Consider the following 20209-nt stretch of genomic DNA (forward strand, 5'->3'; position numbering starts at 1 on the left):
TTTTAAACAAATTATTATTACTCCAAATATTTAATTATTCCCCAAACCATGTTCATTCCGTAGGTTCCTCACGGACACCCTTTCTACTCGGAAAACATCTTCCACCTTCTCTTTACAGCACTTGTATGTACATTTACAGTACTTGTACATTGTATTAATGTACTCGTCCATTAAAATGTGTTAACCCAAAAACAAAGGAAAGGATGCCCATCCGTCCCAGGATACCCAAGTGTTATTAATAACATTTATGGATCTTGTAATATGCTTGTGTACGTTTGTGGTTCTTTTGCACAAAATGAACTTTGTGACGTGCCTCAGATTTGGATAGACACCAAAAAAACACCATAGAGAATTTCATTTAAATAAGCAGCGACAAGCCGGACACTTCACCCAAGATTGGAGCTACACTGGGATTTTGCTCGACAAAAGGTGAGTGTGTTTCATTGCTATTTTTATTTATTTATTTATTTATTTATTTATTTATTTATTTATTCCTTTAAACCTGCTAAGATCCTAAATGACTGACAGGAGACGCATCCAAACACAAACAAGCATTTGGGACCGCAAGTCATTTTTCCAAACCGGTATATTTAACAAATTAATCCTTATAACTTGATCAAAAACAAAAACAATGGATCATGTTCTACATATCGTTCACGTAATTTATATCTAGCGGGGGGCGGGGGGGGGGGTCAACTACTGCACCTTTAAACTTTTTGCACGTGAGACTGTGTTGATAAATTTAGGGTTGTTTTTGGCCCTTTTGGTCTTCCAGAGTCAGGTCCATTGATTGCGCACGGTCTCGGAGAGTCTGACCTCTCGCGCCCACGGAAGCCGTGTCCATGGCAACCCCCACTTCGGGCGATTGTGAATTCCTCCCGGGGAAAAAATAGGGGGGTGAGAGAGAGAGAGACGGGATCACTGCCTGATCCTTCCTCCTCCCCCTTCGTCGGTGTGCTCTCTCTCTCTCTCTCTCTCTCTCTCTCTCTCTCTCTCTCTCTCTCCGCTCTCTCCCATACAAACGGTTCGGAGGCGAACATGAGCAGTGACGCGCGCTCCTGTGCTCGCGCTGAACGCGGTGGTCGCTCCTCTGTCGCGAGCCGGACGCTGTAACGGAGAGGATCCACGCGCAGGGAATAACGTCCACGCTTGCACGAGCGTTCCTGAGCCTGAACTCCAAACTCAGACCCGGGATAGAAGTCCGGTTCGTTCTCTTCCTCTTCTTCTTCTTTGGTCTCCTAGTTCTCCGCGCGCGCTAAGATGTTCCTCCAGGCGCTAGCGCGCGCCTGCGCCGGATTGGTGGCCTGCACCCTGCTCGCCTTTGTCCCACAGCCGGCCGCCGCATCCCTCAGCCGATCTGCACAAGGTGAAAGTTGCGCTCTCTCTCTCTCTCTCTCTCTCTCTCTCTCTCTCTCTCTCTCTCTCTCTCTCCCATCCTCTCATCTGTTCAGTGCGCCCGCGTTTTAGTGTCTGAGCATGAATTAACGCCTGCAACTGACTGGCACGCGCTCGTTACACCTTGCAGGCTTCATGAAACGGTGGGTTTGCAATGCGCGTCTCCCCAGCAGAGTACACCTTTCATATGTGAGTCCACATGCCCACGTCAGTCCCGTTTTATTAGTAAAATTAGAAGATGCACTGAGCATCTGAGAGGCTTGATGCATTTCCAAATGTCCACTTCCATCTTTTAAAACTTTTTTTAAAGCAGCGGTTAGTGAATTGGCTTGTATGGCTCGTTGCAGTCAGCCTTAATTACAGGATGGACTTGCGTTATGAAATCTTATCAGCGTTTTGTGTGAAAAAGAAAACCACCCCAGTCTTTTTCCACTGGTTCACTTTTTAAAGCAGCCGTAAGTGAAAAGCCGTGCGTATATAATGCAGGGTCGCCTGGTGGTTATGTTTCTCCGACAGCTCTCGCTGTTTAATTCACGCACTCCTTACAAGAAGGCTGTTCGTTTGAAAGATTAAATCTGGACACGTTTGTGGAGTTACCTGAGGACATGGATTGCCTTGTGATCAGTCTCGGAAAAAACATCCTATGAGTTTTTATACACGGGTCTCCGTGCATGCGTCAATCAAAGTTAAAGAGGGTGGAACGAGCAGCTTTGTGAAAGTGGGTGCATTTCCCAATGTCCTCTTCATATAGACTATATGAAACTTTTTAAAGCAGCTATTAGTGATGCTTATGCATCGGAGTGCATTTAAGTGTTGCAGCCTTTATTTACAGGATGCACTTTGCAAAATGTATTTAGAATTTTTTATTTAATTAGATTTTTTTAAAGAAAAGTTCCTGTCTTTTCCAGTTGCCTGCTCTGATATGACATTTTTAAAAAAGCAGCTGTCAGACCATGCATGCACAATGTTATGTTTTCCTTACAGAAAAGCTGTTCGTTTGAAGTATCTGTTTTAAAGGTAAAAGTGCTTCTAAGCGTATAAGTCTAAATAACGATCATCCGCGTATGCAGAGTCGATCCTTTAGATGCTGGCACAAATATGGACTGAGGAAATCCAACGGTCTCGGAAAAACATTTTGAAACATTTTGTGAAATTCCCTGTCTTTTCCGATCTCTCTCTCTCTCTCTCTCTCTCTCTCTCTCTCTCTCTCTCTCTCTCTCTCTCTCTCTCTCGCATCTAGGAAACTTTTCAGAGGGGCTTTTCATACAGATTTGACTGAGCTGCACTTTTCAGCACTTCCATTGTTTAACCAGAAGCAAGTTTTATTTCAGCAGGTGTTTCGAAAGTCTAATTGTGTCTAAAAACGTCTGTCTTTGATGCTTCTAAGGAATCATCCTTAGATGATTATAAATAAATATACAAATATACAAATATGAAGCAGACAAGAGTTTCCTACAGAAAAGATGGACTCGCGAAAGTCTTTCCTTTCCAAGTTTTAAGAATATTTCTCGGTGAACGGTGAATTATTTTGTTATTTAGTTGCATATAGGCATGCACATGAATGTTCCTCCTAAACATACTGTAGCCTACATAAATCCATGTTACTGCATTCAGCCCTTCGCTTTTGTCGTGTAGGACCTCCGCATTTTAACATCACTCAGAAATACCTGTTTTTTTCCCCTCCAAATAATAACAGCAGATTTGACTTATGAAGCTGGACTGATTGACAGTTGCGTAGGTGTTTTGCACACTCCGGTGTTAACTGACCCCCTGGAAGCCCCGCCCCCTTTCCTCCATCTAACGTTCACGAAGTTTTCTCCCGGGTTCTCTCATTTTCTCGATTTTCTCATTCGAAAGATGCGCTGAGGTGGCGCTCTGGGAAATGAAATCTTTTGAAATATGTTCAACTTTGCTAACATTGCACATGTACGTAGTTAATGTCGGTTAGCTGTATTAATTATGGATGGGTCAAAAATGGCAGTTTTTCAGATATTTTCACTTGCTGAGATGGCTATATTTATTGCTATATTTGAAAAAAACATTTCTTCCTCATTAATTTGTTGCAAAAAAAATATTGTATATATATATATATATATATATATATATATATATATATATATATATAAATATATACATATATATTGTTTGTGTAGAAAGTTTGTTTACATATACCAGAGAAATATTCTAGAGAGACACAGAAACCAGGAAAATGATGTGTTGAATTACCCTGACATATATACTGTGATGTTGTTGTTATTATTATTATTATTATTATTATTATTATTATTATATGAACTTATACTTAAAATCATATTGTGATACACACTATTGCTTAGAAAAGTGTATTGTGATCTAATCTCTCATGATATAATATTGTCATATCACCCAGCCCTGGCACCGTGATTTACACCGTGTCATCAAGTCTCTTTTTTTATATTTTAAATGTGGTCTCTTTTTTTATATTTTAAATGAATATACAAATGAGGAAATTCTGTTTTTCTTGCTGTTGTTAGCTTTATGTGAGTCAGCGGTGTAGCATGGTGCATTCATATAAAAAGAATGAAGATTTTACTGTGGGAGAGGCATGACATACACACACACACACACACACACACACACACACACACACACACACACACACACACACACACATGCACACACAGAGACACACACACACAAAATGGCATCGAGCATATATATTTACAGTTAAGACATCATTTAACATTATAACGCCAAGCAGTTAACACTCATCAGCGGAGTTTGAGCACAGACTTTCGGAAACAGTGTGTGTATTACCTGTGTGTGTGTGGTTTTTTAGTTTTTATTTTATTTATTTATTTTTTTAATAAACGTGTGCTTCTTCTGCAAACAAAGATTTTCCTCAAGACTTTATCATCCTGCACTCAAATTCCTGTCTCTTCTTTGCAGTAAATTATGGATGAGGATAAGCATATTCATCTGTGTGTGTGTGTGTGTGTGTATGTGTGTGTGTGTGTGTGTGTGTGTGTGTGTGTGTGTGTGTGTGTGTGGGGTACATGGTGAAGGTTCACACTCAGACGCACAAAAAAAAGCTGTCCCCTGAGATGCTGACAGGGACGGAGTGTGTGTGTGTGTGAGTGTGTGTGTGTGGGGGGGGATGTTTGCATCTTGGGTGGTCTACTTCCCATTGTGGGAAAACTCAATATTTACATTTTGCAATTTGAACCACTTTTCCTCTTTTTCGTTTTCCACAACATCCACTGAGTGGAGTACAAGGCCGAGCAGCGATGTTAGCGGTGATGTGGGGTTTGGCTGACGTGGGCTGCACCTGTTTAGCCGTGCTGTGCTGATCTGTGTGTGTGTGTGTGTGATTGTTTCTGTAGTACCTTTATCTCAAATGTTTGTCTTTAACCGAACACCAAGGTTTGACTGAACATCCAAAAACGTTTGACGTGAGCCGTTTCAAAATGTGGAGGCAGATGAAGGACCCTCGAAGACGACTCTTGGTCGTTTTGCCACCTCTGATGCAGTCTCGTCGAGCGCTTTTAACAGGAGGAGCAGAAGGACAGACGGCGGTATTGTCGATATTGTAAAACAGCATACCGCGATTATATTAAAGGAGCAATTGTGAAAGTGATGAAGTGAAATTGTACTGAAAGCCTATAACAAGCCCTCTATCACTTGTTTATGGAAGGAGTCTCCAGTGTCAGCGCTTTGTAACAGTATGTTTTCCGACATGGGAAAGTCTTCAAGACTTTACGCTTTTCTTTGTTGGTCTTATTAACTTAAAGAGCGAGAATAAAAGAGAGGCTGGTGAGGGAACGACTGTTTATTGCTATTGTTTATGACGTTCTACAACGTTATATGTAACTAAAATCGGATAATAAGTACTCGTCGTTCTTTAAAACTTGTCAGATAAAAATATTGCAATCGTGGGCATATTGCTGTGATATAAGAGGAATAAAACACTCTGTGACGTGCTGTTAGTGGAAAGTAATAGACTCGAGAGTGACTCTGTTTCAACTTTGATTGTTTTAAACTTACAGTGCGTTCGGAAGTGTTTCATGTAGTTTCGGACTTATTAACTTTCTGCCTATTTTTTTCTACCTGGGAATAAGCCCACATAAAGACGTCTGAGCGGGAATTTTTTTCTGCCGTCCAGCTGCGGACACGTTATCAGTGCTTCCTGATTACTCCAGTAAGAGGAAGTACACTGATAATGTGGTTTAAAAAAGAAAGAAAAGATGTTTATAATGTTGTTGTCTAGCAGAGAGAAGGCTGGAGGGTCAGATTAGACGATACAGGACGAACTGACTGAGCGAGGAAGCAGTGCAGTACTTCTGGGTTGATTGGTGTGTGACGCAGCACCACGGCAACCTCTGGTGACGATGTGTCACGCTGTGTGCGTCGGTGTGTGTCGGTGTAACCTCTGCTCTGTCTCCCAGCCTACCCTGAGACCAAGAGCTGGCAAGGCAGAGAGTCCGAGTCTGCATGGAAAGTGCTAGAAAGGTTTGGAGACACCGGCAGATGCACAGACACCGAGCGGGATGCAGCTGAGCCTCTACGGGATGCTTTCTGTGTGGGAAGCGAACCCAGTGGCCTGATTCAGGCGTGCCAGAGAGCACGGAAAATGCCAAACTGGTACTGCAGACTCCCACGGAGAGGGGAGGGGACGGCTGAATACAACTTCACTCCCTCTTTATTCTGCCTGGGGGTTTGTTTGCTTTGTCTTGCCTTTCACTCGATGAAGTTGCCCTGTTCTTTTGTCGGCGTGAGCAATGGCCTTGTACGCGGCTGAGATCTCGCGCTGCAGCTTCTTGTGAACGTCTGCTAGCTCGCAACGTGCTGTTTTTGGAGTCAATGTGGGTTTTATTTTAATAGTATCTTTAATACAGTTATGATTATGAGGCAGGTACCAAAATCTGATGAATTAGCTCATCAATGTTTGCCTTCTTTCTTCTTTTTTTTTTTTTACTTCATAATAAATGACTTCATGTAAAACCCTGTGTACTCAACATTTTTGTAGCGTCTTTATCTGTAGAATAAATTCCACCACCTTCTCAGCAAAGATTTATTTCATGAAATGGTTCAAATGCGTTTGTTTTCAGTTATTGTAGTTTGGATTCAAGCGATCTATTGCTTAACTATAGCTCCTATCATAAATATAGATGATGCAGGGCTGTTATTTCCATTGCTGTAACAAAATAAAGACTCCCTGGTTATGCTTCGTGTACCATTTTGAGAGCTTTTAGAAGCCTAACAGATTGGGCATGACACACTTGCTGACTGATTTCTTTGATTAAATGACCGGACATTATGACTGGAGAACATCCAGCAACCAAACTGCTGCTAAACTCCTCTCACACAAAAACATGTGCATTACTAGGAGACGGTGATAGTAAAATAAACACTCGATTGGTTCAAGGCTAACAGCAATTGCAACCATCTTTTTTCCGCTCGTTCCTCTGGGTTGTGTGTTCCTCTGGGTTGTACTCGAAAATTGTCCTTCACTGAGAAGCTTTGCTGCAGCTGCAAGAGCCTGTTTCTGTGCATTTTCGTTAGATATTAACGACAGGGTTGGTTTAGAACTCAGCATGCAACGCTAGTCAAACATTTTCTTTCTGATTGGGAAAATTAGCTGAGTCGTTCTGACCAACCTGAAACACAACAAGGAAATAGAAATTAGTCCGGAATTAGACTCTCGATTTAAGTTCAGACACTACGTGCTTCCAATATCTTCACACTAGGACCAACCAGGATGGACGTCTGGGTGTAGTTAGAGACAAAGAGTCGTGTAATGCAACACTGTCTTTAGTCAGTCTGTACAGGGGTTTTTTTTTGTGATGCTTGATTTTTCTGCATCTGTCTTTTTTCCAAATTTGCGTTGCAACTTGCGGAGTTTTTTGTGCTTGTTTGCGGAAAGCTACTCGAATCTGCGAAATCGCAAATTTGTTTCGCAGTGATATTTGTCGACGTTTTAGCTGTGCTCACGTTCGACACGTGAATCGTAGAGGACGTCGCTGACTGATCGCACGTCATGACGATGTCACACGACGTGTCTGAAGAAAATCTGCGGTAATTTTAAAAAATCACAAGCGTCTCAGAATATTGCCAAGTTTGCTCGATTTTGCGTTCATTTCTGTGGAATCGCAAACTCCTGGAGGGACTGGATTAGTAACCTTAGGTAACCTGTTTAGGAAAAACAAATATGCTAACCGATTAAAACTAGAATCTACTTAGCACCTGGAGAATGGCCTGCTAATTTGTAGCTGCTAGATTTATTATTATTATTATTATTATTATTATTATTGTTGTTGTTGTTGTTGTTGTTGTTGTTTTTAGTATTTTTGATCAATTTTGTGAAAACTAATAGAAAGAGATTGGACGATGACATTTTCTGTTTAAAAAAAAACAAAAAAGAGATTTTGACTTTATTCGTCAAATCTCGCCCTAAAACTCCATCGTAAAATTGTGGGGTTTAGTGACAGATGGATGAAAAAGTTGAACCCGATTAACTTGCTCTAAGATTGTAAAATTTTCATAAGCGCTTTAGAACGTAAATAGGCTGTGATAGGGTCTAAAACAAGTCCGTCAAGAATTCTAAAGGCGAAGTCTTTAAAATTGTCATTTTATTTTTTGTAAAAAGATGAGCTAATGTTATTTACATGGCATGCCACGGAATATCCTGTATGTATGTGAGAAGCTTTACACCAAAATTTGAAGAAAAATAAAATGCTTAAATATATCAAAGAAATATACATGTGAATCTTAAAATCACAAAATGAATGTAGAATTCCAAAGGTGTCACAGTGATATCGCAGAAGCGTTTTTAACATAAACCTCGTCACTGAGCTAAGAGTAATCCAGGCAGGTGTTTAGGCTTTATGATTACAACAGCAGCAGCTCTGGAGTATCCAGATGAGATTAAACACTGAAGCGAGTGTGAGATGAGAGTGAAGCGTAAGGTTAATCAGATAAGAAGGTTGTGAGATCCAGTCCCTGCTTGGGTTTCTGAGTTCCTCACAATTCCCGTTCCAATGCCAATCCCCAAAACTCAAGAAAAGTCTCTGAGCACTTTAACTCCTCTCTCCGCCTGAAAGCTGGTGCGCATATTTGAGGTGGCAGTTATAAAGTTTATGGTTGACCGCGCGGTAAACCGTCCAGCGTGACTGGGCTAAAGAGACGAAACGGCAACGCGAAGAGAAAACTGTCTCGAATCAGACAAAAGCATTCCAATGGCCTTATAGAGGGAGCTTCAATCACACTTTTATCCACCCCCCCCCACCCCCCACCCCCTCATCCTCAAAAAAGTCGGACCGTCTCGTGACTCTGAATAGAACAGCAAATAAGTTAAACGCAATAAAGCCAAATCACACAGATTTCACAGTTTTTAAATTTACAGTTTTTAATTTAAAGTTTTAAAAATGTACAGTTAGTATGATGCAATGAGTGTTTACCTCCACTATTGTGAAACTATAAATTAGCTCTAATTAGCAAAGAATTAGTTGAATGGAGTTCACCTGTATGTGTGTGTGTGTGGAAGAACACATGGAGTTTGATAGAAAACCTAAAAATTAGACCTACAGAGTGACATTAAACACGTTATTTTAAAAATCGAAAGACTTCACCACAACCTTGACTGTGGCTAAAGGACATCGTCTACCACACTTTAGTGACCCGGTAAAAAAAAAGAAGAAAAGTGGATTAAACAAGCAACCACATTGTGTTAATGTTTCACACTGTATTTACATTAGCCAGTGACTGAATGTAGCACGCGATTTACTTCAGTATACGAGTTCATTTTGAAAAAGAATTGTATTTCAAATGTATTCTAATATTTTTGGAATAAAGTGTGCAAATTGGATGTTTGATGTTTGATGTTACTTTACATGCCAGGCTTTGTATTAGCTTTGTTAGCAGACTAGCAACAAGACAAGCTAACTGTCCTTGCTACCTACACTGACCAGAGGCACCACAATATATATCGATTGATTGATAGATAGATAGATAGATAGATCATCTTAAAATGAAATTTAATGCATAAATCAGAGTGAAAATTGTTTGTAATCAAGCTTTGTATTATCTGTTAGCAAATAAGCAGCACAAGCAAACTGTACTAGCTACAAACACACAGATGATCTCTGCTACTTCTTTTCTTTTCCCAGCTTTATATATATATATATATATATATATATATATATATATATATATATATATACGTTTAATGAGAGGTCGTGTATACAGTGTATATTATATCGAATATATCATGTGTTTACTATATATGACACGATGAGATAAGAAAACCAAGGTTATTCATGGTTGGACAAACTGTAATCACAAGTAGGAGAGGGGAAATGTAAAAACATCAGACTCCACACGCTATAGGATCAGTTTGAGGAATCGCTCGAGATGTGTCGTTTGGATTTGTCGCTTTACAGCATCGTACCTCGTTTGCATACATAGTGAGGATCTACACTCACATTCGGTTGTGCTGCTGTTGCTGCTGTTAGATGTTACTATGAATCTGTAAAGGATGCTCCATTTTAGATGCAAGTTTTTCTATTTTTATAGTTCCATTTTTATTTCCAGTGTAATACAGGAAGAAAATGGAGCGATGAATAGTGAAGGTAGATATAGTTGATGTTAATGACTTGGCTGCGCTGGAGATATACGTGTGTGCGTGTGCACTGATTTTAGTAGACTCCAGGTTACAATTTTGGTTTTCATTTGAAAAACATGGATTAAGATCGTCTAATCTTTGTATGCATTTTTGTCCGTTTGACACTAGGAGGCACTTTTTTGTTGATGAACCTTTCTGAGCAAGTCACACAATAGAACTGATATTACGTACACATATTACGGTCATACACTGATATTACGGTCTTAAAGTGGGATCTGTGACGTGACATATAACCAGGGGGTCCGAGAAAATTTACTAGTTTATTTATTTATTTATTTTTTATTACACAGCGGTGAAAATCTCAACCTACTGTTATTATTATTATTATTGTTATTATTGTTATTATTATTATTATTATTATTATTATTATTATTATTATTATTATTATTATTATTATATAATACAATTACATTAGCCTGGGTTTAATCTAAACCTCAAATGAAAAACAAATAAGTGGTAAATAATGTCAAAAGCTGTATTTTGTTTGAGTGGAAACTCTATGGCTTCAATGTCTTATTGTGCGCATTAATATAATGAGCCTGAGATTGTAATAGTCCATAAAAGAATGATGTTACTAATATAAATCAAAGTTATTTGTATTTATTTATTTATTTATTTATTTTACAATCCCTGTCTGTTCATTTTATTTTATTTTTTTTATTTTTTTTTTGACAGCCCCCGGTTTGTGTGTAACTGTTATACTGCCGGGGTGGGAGGGGGCAGGACCCTGTTTTTTCCATACAAGTTATGACTTGCATGCTATGTTAGCCACTGCAGGAGAAACTCATACGTGTTATAGTTTCCCTTCATTCCTCATGTGGCCACTGACGTTCGCATGTGGCTGTAAAATCCTGAGTGTGTCCGACAGCCTGCTATTTTCAGTACCTAGTCAAGGTCTGCTAGATGAGCCTCGTATTTCGCTTTTTTACTGCGTTTCGTGTCCAGCTTCCTCCAAGACCCCGAAACTGTATCCACAAACATTCGCACTAAAAATAAACACCGTGGGAAGTTATTCTTGGAAATTTTCATAGCCGTAAGTTCTAGCCTGTTCAATTGTCTTCTCTGAATTTATATATATATATATATATATATATATATATATATATATATATATATATATATATATATAAATATACATATAAAATGTTACATTAATGTACCAGAAAATTCCACATCTTTGTGCTGCCTATAGAGAACCCTTTATATTGTTTCTTAAGCTACAGTCATGAAAAATATCTTCTCAGTATTATTAAGTAAGTTATAAAACATGTCAGGATGTGCTGTTATGGGAAAATAATCAATGACAGGATGGTGTAAAGAAGTGGAGTTACTGTTCCCATAACAGTGTTTTATTCCTCTTATACCACAGCAGTTTGCCAGTGATGACATTTTTCACTAATTAAGGAATTTCTATCCATTTTTAGTTACATTTAATGATGTGGAACATTTCCAAAACCTGTTATCACTTACCTTATAACAGCTGTAAAAAGTCATTCCCTCACCAGCCTTCTGTGTCACACTTTCTTTAAATGCCTCTTGTCATGTTACTGACATTGGAGACTCCTTACAAAAAAATCGTAAAGAACGTCCCCTTACAGAAAACGTCTTCGTATGAACAATTACACTTTTTTTAAACCATTTCATGTCAAACAAATTGTCATATACAAGGCCTTGTGTTAGCTGCTACTATAGAACTTATTAGAGAGCGCATTAATATTCTTCACATTAATAAAACTCTGACCAATCCGAATCAGTGCTGTGGTGTAAATAGTAGCATCTGTTTGCCGCTCTGGTAATGCTAATACAGGATTACTGCTAGATTTAGGCTAAATTGCTTTCTTTCCTATTCCATTATTGTAACTGGTGAAATACTTACGATGATTCAAATGTTGTATATGTTGCAGCACCTGCTTCTTTCTTTATCTGCTGCTGATTTCCTTAAGCCAGGATGTTCACGCTGAGGCAGGAGTGTGTGTGTTATCACTATGGCTCATGGGGCAATATTTAAAGCTGTTGTTCTACCAAGCTCAAGAAAAACACAGGCTCTCCTCCAAATACCGAGGTTGTGCTGAAAAGCGTATTCCTGTTACTGTCACACTCTCAGCACTGCCAGAGAAAACGGCTCTCGGTTACAGAGACCGAGTGCGTTCCTCCTGCTGGACTTGTTGCTCAAATGAAATACACGTTTAAAAATTCCTTTTTAAGCTTGTGAAAATGAGAAGTGAATTTTTATAGCTGCTAGATGGGAAGTGATCACTATAAATAAATAAAAAGTCTGACTTTTCTTAAACGTTCTTTAATTAATTAAAATTGTTAGAGTTGATAACTTGCTGTTGTGTAAGAGGATCATTAATTATTTTCCCCTGAAAATCCATCCATCTTCTATACCATGTATCTTACAGAACCTGGAGCCTATCACAGGGGGCATGGGGCACAAGGACACCTTGGACAGGGTGCCAATCCATTGCAGGGCACACTCACATACACATTCACACACTCATTCATACACTACAGACAATTTGGACATGCGAATCAGCCTACCGTGCATGTCTTTGGACTTGGGGAGGAAACTGGAGTATCCGCACATACAGGGCAACGGCGGGAATCAAACCCCCAAAAATGGAGGTGTGAGGTGAATGTGCTGACCACTAAACCACCGTTTGATTATTTGAAATCGGGGTCAAGGGTTATTTCCGTAGTAATATGAATGTCAGGGGTTTAGGTTCTGAGCTAATGATTTCTAAGGTTGGAGAGTCAAATCCCAGCATTGTAAACACTGTTTGATCAGATAAGTAATAATATCCATCCATCCATTTTATGAACCGCTTATCCTACACAGGGTTGCAGGGAACCTGGAGCCTATCCCAGGGAACTCGGGCATTGCTGGGCACAATCTCACACACACACACACACCCCATTTGGAAATGCAAATCAGCCGACATGTGGGAGGAAACTGGAGTGCCCTGAGCAAACTGGAGGACTAGAGAAGGAATCTGGAGTGCCTGGAGGAAACCCCCGAAGCATGGGGAGAACATGCAAGCTTTGTGCGCACAGGGTGGAGTTGGGATTCGAACCCCCAACCCCAGAGGTGCGAGGCAAATGTTCTAACCACTAACCACTAACCATTGCGCCCCCCCACAAGTAATAATATATTACATAATAATGTAAAATGGTGTACAGGCTCGGTTAAGGTTTGAGCTAACAAAGACAGCATTTGTAGTTTGTAGAGTGAATTTAAAACTTGAAATGTTTTGGCTAGTGAAAATACTGATCAGTAAACATGGAGCACATTGTCTTGTAACTTCAAGCCTGGGTAATTAGAAAACAGTGCTGAGATTCCCATTGAGCATGTGCAGTACCTGCCTGAGGGATGGGCTTTTTTAGTTTTCTCAGCCGCCTTTAGTCTGTTGTGGCGCTTTAAACGGAATTCTTGAGATAATTTGGGTTAAACGTATCGACTTGCATTTTTCTTTTCAAGGCAGGTTGGCAAAAAAATCCCTGAAAGGATCCTAGAGATCCATAAAAACACGCACATGTGCATGTATTGACAGCCTGATTTGTCAAGTGAGTGAACGTTCGTGAAGGTTTCGGTCACTTTCTCAACATCTGCATGTGAGGAGTTCATTGTTTGCCTCACCCTCAGCCTGTTCCTCATTAAACCCGCCGAAAGACGCTTGTAATACTCGTGTACTGGCCTGCATTGGAAAAAAAATTCGCTGTAAAAAATGCAGCATTTCTACAGGCAGACAAGTGCTGAGAGCTTCTTGTTGGTAGACCACATGTTAGAAGTCATGAGCATCACTCTTGGTTTCCAGGCTTAATATCTGATTCACTTGCTTCCCATTAACTCTACGAGGTACTTGGTGGGTGTTCTGATAGTTTTCCAATCTAGAGGGAAACCTTTTATGAGCCCAAATCCAATCAGATAGCACCAAAATGGGTGCTGTCATCCTGCCCACCTCGGGTCTAGATCAGTATCTGATTAACTTGCTAATCACATTTTTATTCAAACAACATGATTGCTATATGAAGGGAAAGCATACAATATTGGAGTACAGCTTTGCCAACCTAGCTACATAACAGTGATAGAAAAATCACATACATTTCACATGATCAGAAGTATTTCGCATGTAATTCAAAATTGAATCATATGGAAAATAAATTAATCATGTAGAAACCTCACATATAGAAAATAAACAATTCAGAGTAGAAAACTCACATGAATTTTATGAATTAATCAAGTGACAAATTACATGTGAAAATTAAATGAATCAGGTGACAACAAGTCATGTGTCAAAAGAAACATGAAAAAAATTAATTGTGTGGAAAAGAATCAAATGAAAATATGTGAAACGTGGAAAAGAATCACTTGAAAAAATAATCAAGTGGAAAGGAATCACGTGAAAATAAATGCACTATGTAGAAATGAATCACATGGAAATAAATGAATCATGGAAAAGAATCACATGAAAATGAATGAATCATGTGGAAAAGAATCACATGGAAATAAATGTGGAAAAATTGATGAGAAATGTGAATCAAAATGTGAATTTAAAAAAATCGTGATAAATGAGTCATGGAAAATCACATTAAAATTAATGACTCATGAAAACGCACAGGTGAAAATAAAAACTATATTGTATATATTTATATATATATATATATATATATATATATATAGATAGATAGATAGATAGATAGATAGATAGATAGCTATGCATGCATGAAAATTAAATTTCATGTGTAAACTTCGTCACTTGATTCTGTTTTTGATTTTTTTAAAATCTGATTATCTTTACCACATGACTGGGTTTACGGGATAAAGAGAAACATCATGACTTTGCAGGCCATCGAGGATGGATGTGTGTTGCTACGTGGTTTAATGTGTGTGTTTACAGACTGCGAGTGTTTACATTCCGAGGCGCTGTAGTACATGAATGAAAGGAAATGCTTTAATCTGCTTAGTAAAGACCACAAAACACTCCGAGTACTCAACTGCAGGAGAACTAAATGACGCTTCGTGACGGCAAAGCGCACAGAGACGACATTCAGAGGAGTGATGTCAAAAACAGAGGAGCTGTGTGACTCTTAGCCTGACCCGTTAACCTTTTCATGATAGGCCTGATGTCACATAGCAGTTTGAAATGACTATGAACTGTGAACACCGTGACCCCAGATATGTCCTCAGTCGTACGCACATGATGCCTGTACTTTTCCTTCCTGTTCCAGTGTGCTGTGAAGGCTAGCAGGGTACTTATTAGCATTCATGTAACGCTAGCTGACCTCTTGTTCATTCACTATTAGCAGTGTTAGTGTTTTGTGGTGGGGAACTCCTCTAAAGCCAATATAGCCTATAAAGGTCTCTTTCGTAACCGTGTGGTTTCTGTAGCCACCGTTATATATCACATCTTTCATGTTAGACTACAGAATCTACCTGTTTGCTATAAAACTTCCGGAATGGAGCCAGCTATTTCTGAAATGCTAATTTTTAGCATATAATATAGTGCAGTGTGTGGCATTTGAACCCTGCTTCTGTACAGCAAGCAGCCTTGATCACACAGACCTAGTCATTTTATGGTTTAGTCCTACAGGAAACGCCTAAAAATATCAGGCTAACACTCTTGGTGTAATTGCCATGTTGGCCCCTCTTAAAGTTGCTTTAGTAACTAGCAGACAGCAGCAGAGTGGGAGGCTAATTGGCACCTATGGAGAGGAGAGAGAGCGAGTGCCTGTTAGCCTCAGTTCCCCTGAGTGTGTCGTAAAAGGCGCAGCATCAGACTCTGCTTAAAACAGCAGTTTACTTAAAACAGAAAGCTTTTCTCGACATTTCAAAAATGGTTACTCTTAGCCAGGAATTTAGCATTGTTGTATTTTTCACAGCATGTGCCTCAGAGCAGCTGCCATTGATACACTCATCGAACCTCACTTTAGATAATTGCATTTTTATTCATTTATTGATAAAGATGGTGTACAGCTTTAAGGAAACATACATAGCCAAGTCAGCTTTTTATACTAAGTAGACAGTCAAGTGTTCAGAGATAATAATGTCACAAACTAGTACTAACAGTACAAACAGTTAGTAATGATGCAAAATTACAAATTGTACCAACTCCTACGAATGGTAAAAAGAAAAGAAAAAGGTACTAGTGGTACAAAATATACTAATGGAACAAGCAAGTACTAATGGTACGAAACATACCAATAGAGTATCTTTAAAAGATAGTAATGGTACAAAGTAGCTACTACTAATAGCACAAAATATACTAATACACAACATACAATTGGCGTAAACTGATACTATGGTACCATATGGCACAAACTATTACTAATGTTGCAACCTAGTGTTAATCTAGTGCTTAGTGCTAAAAAAAATACTAATAGTACAAATTAGCTAGTGCTAATGGTACAAACAATTAATAATGATACAAAAGTTGCTAACTGTACAAACTAGTACTAATGGTAAAAAAAAAAAATACAAAAAAAAAAAAAGCCTTAAGTGGTACAAAATATACTAATGAGACAAGCTTGTTCTAATGGTACGATGCATCCCAATAGTTTAAAAGATACGAATGGCACAAAAGATACTTTGTACAAGCTAGGTAATACTGATTATACAAAATATACTAATATACAAAATACAAAAGATACTAATAGACAAAACCTAATAATAATAACCCAAATAATAATGGTGCTAAGATGCTAATGGTACAAACTAGTTATAATGTTGCATCCTAGTTCTAATGCTAAAAAAGTTACTTATGGTACAAAAAATACTAATAGAAGAAACTAATACTACTGGTGCAAAAGACAGTAATGGCACAAACTAGTACTAATGACAAAACATATTAATGTTACAAAATAATGGTACTAATGGTACAGACTAATACTAATGTTAGAGAAGATTATAATAGCATAAATTAATGTTAAAAAAGATACTAATGTTGCAAAATAGTACTCTTGATAAAAATACAAATAAAAAGATACTAATAGCACAAAACATACTCATGGTACAGACTAGTATTAATGGTTCCAAAAGATACAAATGGTTAAAAAAAAATGAACTTAAAAAAAACGTTTTAAGTTACATTGTTTTGGAGCGGTACAAAAAAAATTGGCACTTGGTTTTTCAATGAATGATTTTGGACCAATATGTTTCGAATTTCCGTTTGTGTACATCAGCAGTAAAACCTTCCAGCTTTGAAACCTGGAGTAAACATGGGCGTTTCCTCGCTTCTTTGTAGCTCCAAAGTTGTCTGTTTGATATTTTGAAGCTCTATTGCTTGTGGATTTCGGGGTAGCTTATGGCGACAGACAGTGAGACGTGTTTGTGCATTTTCCTGTCATCTTCCTGCCTGGTTCTGTTAAAGACCTCCAATGGTACTGTATACTGGTAACATTCCAACTCCAAATAGTGATGAGTGGGGCTTCCTTGGTTCAAAATGCTTCTGGTAATCCTCTCAAAGCCATACATGAGATGATTCATGTCCTGTTCTTCATGCTAATGCAGCAGTCTCAGGTCTTGAACTTGACACATCGTTTCCCATTAAATCCTCTGAAGGTTTTTTTTTTGTTTCACACACGGGTGTTTTCAAGTTAGGGCTTTGGCAATATTTCCAGAACTGTTGTCTGCAAGAAATGCCTCCGGGAACGCAGACAACAATTGGTGAGTTTGTCGAGGATATCAGCCTCCATACACTTGGAGGTTGTCGAAAGGAATCCTACTTTTCATTAAAGACTTTCCATTGCCTGAGCTTGTATTAAACCTCACATCAAGGCACCTACCGTCTTCCTTTTCTTTTTTTTTCTCTTTTTTTTAACGTTTGCCATTGAATAGTTAGAGATTTAGCAGCTCTTTATGTGAGGTGTGTTTCGATACTAGTAGGAACAAATGGCATCTCTGAATAGTTTAAAAAGCATCCGCTATACTATATTTAGTAAATATAAAACATTTTGATAAAATTGAACACTTTTCCTGTTGTTGGTCTTGATACATTCAATGAGGTTTGAGACTTTCATTTTGTTTTCTGATTATTTCGTTAAACATTTAGTTAACATATCTGTTGCTAGCAATGACTAACATCCGAAAACGAACCACGAAATCAGCATTGCATTTAAAACCTCAACCGCTGCGTCGGCTTATAGGTTAAGTAAGGAAGAAATCACGTATTATTAAACATGATCTTATAGGGAAAATAATCAACAACAGAGCTGGGAACTACTTTTACCACCCTGAAGCGCATCATGAAGTGTTTTGTCTGCGAAACAAGTCAGTTCATGTTATCGCTTATAACCAGCCTCGCTTTTTTTTCTCTTTTTAAGAAGAAGCCTTTTTGGATACATTACAGCACAGCGAAATTATTTCCTTTGCATATCTCAGCTTGTTAGGAAGCTGGGGTCAGAGTGCAGGGTCGGCCATGATACGGCGCCCCTGGAGCAGAGAGGGTTAAGGGCCTTGCTTGAGGGCCCAACAGTGGCAGCTTGGCAGTGCTAGGGCTTAAACCCCCGACCTTCCGATCGGTAACCCAGAGCCTTAACCTTTGAGGCACCTCTTTCAAAGACAAAAAAAAAGGAGCTTGTCATGTTACAGAGAAACCAGAAGACATTACTGCGGTATAAAACTTACTGTTACAAAACTCTGATACTGGAGACTCCTTCCCAAAAAAAAAAGTTACGTAAACTTAAATTTACTTAAGTAAAAATTCTCCATATCAGCGATTACACACGTTTTTTTTTGTTAAAGAACATGTTTTTTTTAGTATTAGTGTTAATATGAGATTATATAATCTAATATAAGCTCAATAATATAAACCTAATATAGAATTGAGAATACTCGTTTTCCTGTCGTTTTCTGGATGATTAAACCGCTTATTGCTGTATTATAAAGTGGAAAATGATGATCAGGGAAAAATCAACGTTGCACAAGCCTAGCTAGTGTGCCGTTATATTCAAGCCTTTATTAGGAATGATCACTCTATTCCAAAAATTGGAATATCACATAAAACATTTGTGAATAAAACACCGTTTCCATCCCGTGTGTTCAAGAGAGCAAAAAAAAAGTCACTTCCGGGACATTTCTGAGCCAATTATCCAATCACACGATTCGTTCAGGCAAAGTCACATGACATTTAAGAAGCGAGTCGAGGAATTAGGTCGGGAAATGTCTTGCCAGCCTAGTTTATGCGCATGTCTTCTTATCGAATGCAAAAAATGATCCGCCTCAGTCGAGCACATACAGTATGTTTGTGATTTTTTAAATGTGCATTTTGGAGATTTTATTCACAGCTCCTGTTTTTCCATACAGCATTTTTTTTAAAAATTCATGCGATAAAAATACGTGGATATAAACACAGCTACCGAATGTCACACACGTGACTGTGTAGTGAAGAATAAAGTCTGTCCTTATTGTTCTCGTTATAAAACAGACGCTTTAGTGGTGTTTTCTCTCCCGTGTTGGAGGTTAAGAGCTTCATCTGGATCTGTTACTGGTGTGAGCAGTTTTATAAAGTGGTGAAAAGAGAGAGGTCCTTGTGTTGATGTTCTGCCATCTCTCCGCACGCACACACACACACACACACACACACACACACACACACACACACACACACACACACACACACACACACACACACACACAGAACGATCCTGGTGATTCATCTGTTAGCAGAACGCTCCCATTTCAACACCCTCTCTCGGTTTCACAGCAGACCGCCTCTTTCCTTCAGAGCCTCTGTGGCTTTCCCGTTGTGTCATTAAGCTCAATCAGGAGGCCTATAAAAAGCTCTATGACTGCATTCTGCTCTCCGGTTTCTTTCGACGCACTTTCCGTAGACATTCTCTGCTCACGTCAGTACTCTTACCATCAGCGTTATCCTTTGCCAGCTTCCGAAATAAAATCTTTCGAATAAACAGCGAAAATAATCGATACGGTTTAGATCAATTCTCAAGATGTTGAAGAATCTTCCGGAACAGCAGTACTGCGGATGCGAATCTCAGGCATTATATTAATGATATAACAATAACGTTAATGATATCATTTATCATTCGTAAAGGATCATATACAGGGACTCGTAGAGCAAACGCTTCACGTAATCTGATTTAAAAATGTCTGTTCTGTGTAAGGAAACGTTTATGTAAGATTTATGGAATGAGTCTCCA

General features: G+C 38.7%; 1 protein-coding gene across 2 annotated transcripts in view; it reads left to right on the forward strand.

The window, feature by feature from the left end:
• The first annotated feature begins 969 nt into the window (after positions 1-969).
• scube3 (signal peptide, CUB domain, EGF-like 3) overlaps positions 970-20209 on the forward strand; it is an 89047-nt gene continuing 69807 nt past the window's right edge. For both annotated transcript variants that reach the window (XM_053686382.1, XM_053686383.1), the window contains exon 1: positions 970-1366. In XM_053686382.1, the coding sequence (XP_053542357.1) occupies positions 1261-1366 (106 nt within the window). In that variant the 5' untranslated portion in view covers positions 970-1260. The remainder of the gene's footprint in view (positions 1367-20209) is intronic.

This window comes from Ictalurus punctatus, chromosome 15 (assembly GCF_001660625.3).
Source record: "Ictalurus punctatus breed USDA103 chromosome 15, Coco_2.0, whole genome shotgun sequence".
NCBI lineage: Eukaryota > Metazoa > Chordata > Actinopteri > Siluriformes > Ictaluridae > Ictalurus > Ictalurus punctatus.